We start from the raw sequence: 9,032 nt of genomic DNA on the forward strand, positions 1-9,032 counted from the left end.
CCCCTGGCTTGTAATATGATGCTTGTATGACTTATTTTATTTGTAGAGTTGTGTTGTGATATCTTCCCGTGAGTCCCTGATCTTGATCGTACACGTTTGCGTGTATGATTAGTGTACGATTGAATCGGGGGCGTCTCAGCCCCTCTGGCCGGTTCTATCGGTTGGTTACGGCAGTACTACCGCTGCCTCTTGGCGACGGAAGTACCGCCCGCACCCACTGGCTCGTACCAGGCAGCGGTACAACCGCTTCCTTGAGCGGTACAACCACCGCGCGACTTTAGGCCTATATATTCCCATCGGGGCTGGTGGGGGTTTCTTTTCTCTCTCCCCCAACCCTTCCCATCTTGTGCCCTAGCCGCCGTCCGCCATTGCCTCTGCCCCGGAGTGCTTCTCGCGCTTCGGATCCGTGGGGTCTCCGTGGATCCTCTCCAAGGGGGCCTCCTCCTTCCTAATTTCTTCCCATGGATGCCGGTAATGCCCCATTGTCCTTCGTTCTTCGTTCTAGGGTTTGTTCCCCTTGTTCTAGGGCATTACTTGACATTCCGCGTTTATTGTTTAAACTATTGTGTGGAAGAGATCCCTTTTTGCCTCCTACTTAGATTGCACATCTTTGAGAGTAGAATATGGCTAGTGTGATTCATATTTCGCGGTTAAATCTAGTCCCTACCAGTAGTATCGCTGTTCAGCGGTTCTACCGCCTCTGCGGGCGGTACAACCGCTGGAGCGGTACTACCGGTAGGAGAACCAGTTCAACCGGGATATCTGCACCATGTAGCCCTGTTTTATTTTCTAAGTTCGTGCAATATATCTTTTCTTCTGTTTCTGTGTGCAATCCTCTCATCTTTGTTGGGTTTCTTGTGTTCTCCTTGTGTGTGTGTTCAGGTGGCTGTAGTTCTCGCTCTGCTCCTCGCAAGACCAAGAAGAGGGCACGGCGGACCTTGCGTCCAGTTGTGTCTAATGACGAAGAAGAGGTTGTGATTCCCACCAAGCCCACTCGCCGTGAGAAGTCTGTCGCTGCCAAGCAACGTGTGGTTTTGCCCTTGCATCGTTGGAAAGCCAAGGATTGGGAAGCTCTCCGCTCGAAGAATCCTTATGAGATTCCCATTGCTCCTCGTGGGACCACTATTCAGTTCCGGAATGAGATGCAAGTGCGGATTGTTCATGAACTCTTTGAGCACAACAAGAACAGGTATGACAAGTAGTGGACCATCGATCTTGACCATTGGAGGAACAACTTGGAGTATTTTGGTGAGGCACTGGCTCTTTGTGAGGAGTTTGATCTTGTCAGGCTCATGTCTGTCAACTTTGACTTTGCTCGTCCATCAGTTCTATGCCACGGTTCACTTTGGAGAAGATGACGCGTGCACTCTCACTTTCATGTGTCGTGATGAGCTCTTTCAAGTTCCCTGAAGGGACTTTTGCAATGCTATTGGGTATGACGATACCGGTCTGGAAGGTAGAGGTGGCATTCGCCCTCATGATCATCCTGAGTCTATGCCTAAGGAGAAGCTTGCCCCTCTGTACATTCAGGGTCATGGTATTATTGGAGAGTCTAAGGATTTGGTGAAGGTCTATGACATCATGCATCATGTGTTTCGCAATGTGCTTCTGCCCAAGGTGGGAAATCAAGATGAAATCCATGGCTTTCTTGTTGACTTGATGGTTGCAATGAAGACCAAGGTGGGTTCTAGGGAAACGTTTGACGTGTCCAACTGGCTATGGCATGATATGTACAACATGGTCATCTACAGGAAGGTCCCCATTTATGCTCCGTTTGTCATGTGCTTTCTGAACTCGGTATGGGAGGTTCGCCGTCCTGGAGAGGCTCTCACCTCTCCCGATAATCTCAGTGTTCATGAGGTTAAGCTTCTTAAGAAGAAGAAGCACGCCGAGCCTCGCTTCCCTGCCAATGCTCCTGAGGATGTCTATGCCACTTCTGACGATGAGGACTTCGAGATGGAGCCAGGGGCCAAGCCCTCTTGGGTGGACAAGCTCACTGCCAAGGTAAAGAAGACTTTCTGCCTCCAGTCTGACATCCAGAAGAGGATGTATGAGGCCCATGTCAATGAAAAACATGCCCGGCGTCGCCAAATTGCAACGATGAAGCACCTCAACATGTCGGTTCAGAGTGGCTCTGAGAAGAGCATCACACCGGAGGAGCATTGGATATCTACCCACGACACCTGGTCTGATGATGAAGCTCCTCCCCATCCATCCACATCCTTTGCTGCAGCTGATGATTCCTTGGAGGATTCCGATCAAGACGATGTTGACGAGTCTGATGATGATGCGGATCCAGATGCTACCGAGGAGTTGGAGGAGGACGACTGAGCCTTGGGACGCTAGCTTCGCTCTTTTTCCTTTTTGGTGTCTTGATGCCAAAGGGGGAGAGAGTCTTAGGTCTCGGGATTTGCATGGGTTTTATTTGCCTTGTTGCTTGTGTTTTCCTTTTCCGTCGTTTGTGTTGAACTTTGGCCTGTGAACCTTGTTGCTTATCTCTGCTTGCATGGTGTAAGACATGTGCGTATCTAGCTATCTATCTTTATTTTCCGTGATATTGTTGTGTATTCCATTATTATCTTTACCTTCATATTATGGTCTTATTGCTTACCATGTTTAGTAGGAGTGGCGAGTCTATAAAATCTAGGGAGAGTCTCGTCCCTAATATGTGCTCTCAAATAGCCTTCTCAATTTGGGGCACACATCTAGGGGGAGTCCCGTCTACATTTTCTAGACTTTTCACATGCAAATCGTGGTGTTGTCATCATCCACCAAAAAGGGGGAGATTGTAAGGTCATTTCCCTACTTTGTGTTTTGGAGGATGATGACAACCCTTTATTGGCCTGATCTTATGCTAAGTGTTTCAGGTCTCGGTTTTAGCCCCTCTTCGGTTAGCTATTCTCTCGGAAGAAAAAAAGATCGAAGACGGTGTTTTCTACATGTTTGTTTATCTCTTTTGGTCATAGGGAACCCATACTATCAAGAGGGAATCCACATTGGAAAGTGTTAGGGGTATCATTTCACGTACACTTACCTCACCCCTCTCTTGCCTTCCTAAACTGCGAGAGAGAGCTCTTCCCCTTCCTCCCTACTGCTTACTGTGGGCTCCAGCGGTTGTACCGCTCTCTGGAGCGGTTGTACCGCTGGGTCTTGGCGCTGACCAGTTTTGTTCGAGCGGTTGTACCGCTGCTTCCGGGCATGCTAGCCCATGTGCTAGGGCGGTTGTTCCGGCCAGACACCGCCCAAGTACCGGTCTGGTCTCTGTTTTGATGTGGTACTCGTGTGGTGGTGGCCCGGTTGTTCCGGTCATACCGGTACCACCGGTGTCGGGAGCGGTTCTGCTGCTCAGGACTTAGCCGCCCGAGCGCTCGAGGCCATGCAGTTGCACCGGCCGGTGCCGCTCGACTACCGCACTCAGGGGTGACTCCCTTCTGTTCCTATGCGGTGGTTGGGCGGTGGCTGGGCGGTTGGTCCGGTTGTTCTTCTCAACCGGTACTACCGCCTGGTCGCCCGGTTGTATCGCCTGGTAGGGTTCTGCATGTAAACTGTGAGTCCCTGTTGTACCGGGACCAGGAGCGGTTGTACCATTGCAGTACTGAGAACACAGTAACGGTTGGATTTTTAGGGTTGCTATATAAGGGTGCTTCTTCCACCTACCACATTTACCTCTTACCTCTCTCTTTCCACCATTAATGCTACTCAAGCTCTCTTTGCCCGATCTCTCTCTCTAGCCACTCAAACTTGTTGATTTGCTAGGGATTGAAGGAGGAGACCTAGATCTACACTTCCACCAAAGGATATTTGCTTCCCATACTTTCTTGTGTGGATTTTGTTACTCTTGGGTGCTTTGTGCACCCTAGACGGTTGAGGTCACCTCAGAGTAATATTCATTATGGTGAAGCTTCGTGGTTTCGTTGGGAGCCTCCAATTAAGTTGTGGAGTTTGCCCCAACCTTTTTTGTAAAGGTCCGGTCGCCGCCTCCAAGGGTACCAATAGTGGAATCATGGCATCTCGCATTGTGTGAGGGCGTGAGGAGAATACGGTGGCCCTAGTGGCTTCTTGGGGAGCATTGTGCCTCCACACCGCTCTAACGGAGACGTACTTCCTCTCAAAAGGAAGGAACTTCGGTAACACATCCTCGTCTTCACCGGGTCCACTCTTGGTTATCTCTTACCTTTACTTGCGCAAGCTTATTAGTGTTACTTCTCTTGCTTTCTTGTATGTTCGTTGTTGTTGCATCATATAGGTTGCTCACCTAGTTGCACATCTAGACAACCTACTTTGATGCAAAGTTTAATTTGGTAAAAAAAAGTTCGAGCGGGGGCGAGGGCATCTTCCGCATGTCGTACATGCGACCATGCACCTTGGTCGCCCGTCGGAGTTTAGGTGCGGCCCGACCCGCCGCGAGGGACGCATGTGTGCTCCTTCCTACGGACGCTCGCGTGCGAGCCACATTGCCGGACAAGTCTGGGCTTCAGGTGTGCAATCAGCGGGGATGCGTCTATCCGACTGGATCTGGATGAACTGGCCAGCCGCGAGGTGGTTCCAGACGAGAAGGTGTGACTGCGGGCGGTTGGCGAGCTGCGGTGCTGGCGGCTGGTCCACGCGGGGGGGGGGGGGGGCAGCGCCGGCTGCAAAAATACCAAGACCCACCAGCGCATGGCGGCAGGCCGCTCCTCGGCCGGGCACGGGGGGACCCACCGGCGCATGGCGACAGGCCGCTCCTTAGCCGGGCGGACAGGCGGCGTCCTCTTTGCTTGGTGCGACAACGACAACGAGGGGCCTCTGCCGTGGCCGGGGTCGGAACGGCCGATGGCGTGCCTCTGCCACGGCTCTGGACGGGTGGCGGTAAGATGAACACTTTTTTTTCTTCCAATGACATGTGGACCCCATAGGGCCACACATGATGATAATAATACTACCAAACATCGCCGTTACATGTGAGATGTTAAGCGGTGCCACGTCAGTCTAACTGGTGGGCCCCACCTGTCATAAACTCATTTAACAGGGTCAGATTCGCCGATCGATGGTTTTTACAAAACCATTACGCAAGATATGGTGTTTTGTGTAAAGAAAATGTATCTTAGTATTTTTTGCAAACCTAGCCTTTAAAATGATGGTTTTCTACAATTTACTCTCCTTCGTTTGTCACTTGCTCACTGCAAGTACAGCAAGGATCTAATTAACTAGCAAAAACTTGATATTTGCACCCTCGCGTGCCCGTCCGGTCCTCCGATCGTCTTGCCCGGCGCTGCACGGCGGCTGTGGAACGCGTCACGGCGCTTCCTGACCAGGATCTCGATCTCCCGCCGCTCCTCCCTCGCAATCTGCTGAGACCGGCACTCGGCGCTGCAGAAGGCTTGCTCTCCCCTGCAGAAATAATCCCAAGAACCGTAAGAATCTCAGCTCAAGCCAAGTAACAATAAGCATAGAGATTGAATGAGGAGGGTGCATATCTGATCTTTCTTACTTGTACACGAAGACGTCCATGTCGCCGTGGATCTTCTTGCAGCAGCAGAGGCAGCACTTCAGGAACTCAAGGCCCAGGAATGGCCGGCAGCCGCTGCTCTCCTGTAGGTCGGCAGCGGCGGACCTCACCGACGACCTCCTGAGGACGGCCAGCGCCGGCCGTTGTTGTCGCCTCGGCGAGGGCTGTATGATCAGCCGGAGCCCGACGAGCTCGCCGGCGGTCGCCATTGTTGACGTCCCCGCCTGATCCTGATCCTGATCCTGGGCCTCTCCCTCGCCGATCTGGAAGAGGCTAGGAGACCTCGAAATCATCCCGGCGAGACAACAAGTTTTTAGAGATGCTTGCTCGTGGTTTATACGTGCTCGATCCTTGAAACCGCAGGGGTTAATTCCTGTGAGAACTGAGAAGAACGACAATGGCAATGGAGAAGTATGGCGAGCTGTTGATGGTTATATAGAGACGCGATGCCAAGCTTGCACGCGTGTATTTTAGTTTGGTTTGTTGGCATCGCGAAAAGTGAAGCTGTCTCTGCCAGTGCTAAAAAAGAAAGGCTTGTCGTACGTACAATATTCGCCCGCATGCTACACATGGCGCAGGAGCATGGAAAAAGTTTGCAGCGCCGTGGCACAGTGCCGCATAGTACAGATAAGATGACCCTAATGAGTCACGACTTACATGTGGACGCTATCTTTATTTATTGTGATAGGGAGCAAGACGTGTCTCTCCTGTCGCTTACAATAATTCAGATGTCTCCTTCCGTGCCCACAGTAGATAAGAAATTAGCGGTTACAACGTGCTGAAGTTTCTTTTTCAACAAAAATTCTCCCCGGTGTCTGCATCGAACGATTACATTTTGCTGAAGTGCATGATACCGTGCATTTTTTCCTTCGGAAGATCTCTCCGGTATCTGCGCCGACCGATGAAATTTTGCTGAAATGTATGATACTCTTATGCACTGGGGAGGTAAGTTTCGTAGAATAGTGTCATGTGCATGATACTCCCTCTGTAATATAAGACCGTTTAAATCATTATCTAAATGATCTTATATTTCTTTACAAAGAGATTACTAGTTTATTATATTACCCACCATGAAAGAAATCACTCTAGAATCACTTTTCAACTAGTGTTAATCATACAATATTCTGTTGGAGCTAGTTATCCTATCCTTAGAAGGTAAGTCGCTACCTCACGCCTCCTTCACCCTCTAGATCTACGTCCTCTTGCGCCTTATTTCACACTACCGGTGTTGCTATTCCCTCCCTCACTAGTTCCACTCTTCCCTCCCTTGCCAGTGCAACTGTCAACGGTATAAAGTCAAAGCAACATTCCGATATTTAGGCATACATTGAACTTGTTGAAGGCATCATATGTATTACATGTCCGCGCGTCGATGACCTTTGACAGTGCTAGTGAACATCATCGACATCACCGATCTTCTTTCCCTTTTTCATCCTCCCATGCCCCACCTCCTATATTCATGATGACGGGTGTTTGCTTGACCAGGGTCCCTTTTTGGAATGTTTTAGTTGGATACTCATCATGGTCAGATTAGTGTATGTATAGTCTCAACATCAAGCTAACATTTCGGATAATATAGGAATTTATGCCTCCATTTTACAGATCCAAACATTGTCTCACGGTTGCTATTCTCCATAAAACATGGAAACCGTCTAAATGCAACGTAGACACAACTCATTTAGTTCTCAACCTCGGCCCATTTCAAAACATTTTGCACGAGCATGCGCCCTGTGGATCAATGGTATTCTTTGATGGCATGTTAGTGTAGTAAGCAAAATCAGAAAAAGTTTCAGTAAAAGAATGTGGAAGAGAAAATAAGTTTAGTTGTACAAGAAGAGTTTAGAAAAGGATGATATGACATGCAAAAGATAATAATTACCTATCAATATACTAACCAATTGATGCTGGATTGGGCAATGTTTTTTTATAAAGGGGTTATTAACTAAATCATCACATCAAGGTGATACAATCAAAATGTCTACAAATCCGGCCATTATATAGAAAGATGCACACAACTCAACATGCCTAGAAGACAAGAAATAAATAAACAGGGCATAATTTTACGTGAAAAGAAGTCCATCTAGGAGGGTTGGGGTGCCGATCCATAGACTAGACCGTACCCATGTGGGTTAAACACCTTACTGTAAATAGTTGCATGTCCTCCGTTCGCTGCAGAATAGAACATATCTGGAGCTCGTGCATACATAAATGTATAAACAGCAAACAAGAATAAGTTCTTATTTTCAGGAAAAGCCACATCATTTGTGGATAGCCAAAGAACACATATAAGGCCATCATCCCAATCAAGATACGGGAGCGAAGTTTTTTTATCGATACCCCACAACCAGATGCTAGAGAGATGTTTGATCGACTCATCTTGATGAGAAAAAACATAACTATCATTTCCTTGCTAGTTGCCTCACGTAGTGTTCTCCCTCATCAAAATCGCCCCTCGATACAAATACCAGAGAAATATCTTAACTTACAAAATAAATTTCAAGCTTCCATGACTTCTTATTATCTATTGGTGCATCACAATAAACAAACGAAAAATTCATTAGATCCTTGTGAAATATGAAAGGACTCTAGTCCATCCAATAAAGCATTCTTTTTTAACACAGTACAATCAAAGTCGCTCACATAGGTGAGCATGCGCTCACCTTTATGAGCACACACCCGCATACTCTATCCCTATGAGCATCTCTGAGAGACTGAGGTCTGAAATAAATCCAGGAAAATACGAGCACCAATGTCAAGTTAGGCCTTGAACCCTGATGGGCTGGGGATATCACTGTCCTCCTAACCATCTAACACAAGTTGGTTCGCCATCCAATAAAGCATTCCATGCAACTAATCATGTTAGGTCCCTCAAGAAGAAACATTATCATAAATACTCCCAAGACTTTCAGTATTGTGGCATATTTATGTATGACAATATGACAAAGTCTAGGATATTGCTACTATAAGAGTACATTTCCCAACCAGGTGTCTTGTCAAAACCAAACTTGAGAGCTGTCACTGATAAATCAAGCTCCAAACCCGAAGAAGGATTGTTTCACCTTCATTGGTACGACCTAGAAATGCGAGTTTCCGGGTTTTTTGTGAACCTGAGAGATCGATTTAGAGCATCCGTGCTTATTATGTATGAGCTCATGTCATATGCCATGATGGACTGGGTAATGTGGCAAACACATCTCAAACATTACACCTGCTTGGGTTGCGATTGAAAAGTGCACAATTGGAACTCAACGCGTGCTATTGAAGATTTTGAAAGAAAAAATGTCTACGAGACAATTTAAATGTTTATGTGTGACTATTGTTAATGCGAGATTTCTCTGTGTGTGACTCTCTTATTGCTTTTCTTGAAACATGTTGAAATTTATCATAATGGCCTACGTGTATTCTAAAATCCCTCCAATATTCCCAAAAAATGATATCATATCGTGGCAAAGTTGGGTGCTTCCTCTATCCTAACATTTTGTATACGGCCTCAAGATACATGTTGCACACGTATTACATTTCTTAGAAGTAATCATTGTTCAAC

General features: G+C 47.6%; 1 protein-coding gene across 1 annotated transcript; it reads right to left on the minus strand.

The window, feature by feature from the left end:
- Positions 1-4,948: 4,948 nt before the first annotated feature.
- LOC125530965 (FCS-Like Zinc finger 17) lies at positions 4,949-5,940 on the minus strand. Its single transcript, XM_048695372.2, has 2 exons — positions 5,471-5,940; positions 4,949-5,370 (listed from the first exon to the last, which is right to left on the minus strand). Exons 1-2 carry the CDS (start codon positions 5,779-5,781, stop codon positions 5,187-5,189), a joined length of 495 nt encoding a protein of 164 aa, XP_048551329.2. The 5' UTR covers positions 5,782-5,940; the 3' UTR covers positions 4,949-5,186.
- Positions 5,941-9,032: the final 3,092 nt, after the last annotated feature.

The sequence above is a fragment of the Triticum urartu genome, chromosome 4A, assembly GCF_056163025.1.
Source record: "Triticum urartu cultivar PI428250 chromosome 4A, HENAU_Tu73, whole genome shotgun sequence".
In the NCBI taxonomy this organism is placed as follows: Eukaryota; Viridiplantae; Streptophyta; class Magnoliopsida; order Poales; family Poaceae; genus Triticum; species Triticum urartu.

Bases quoted from the DNA above. Each gene is read 5' to 3' on its own strand.
- LOC125530965 (XM_048695372.2), bottom strand. From the start codon at position 5,781: ATGATTTCGAGGTCTCCTAGCCTCTTCCAGATCGGCGAGGGAGAGGCC. The intron at 5,371-5,470 runs GTAAGAAAGATC...TTATTTCTGCAG, and splicing joins ATGGACGTCTTCGTGTACAA to GGGAGAGCAAGCCTTCTGCA.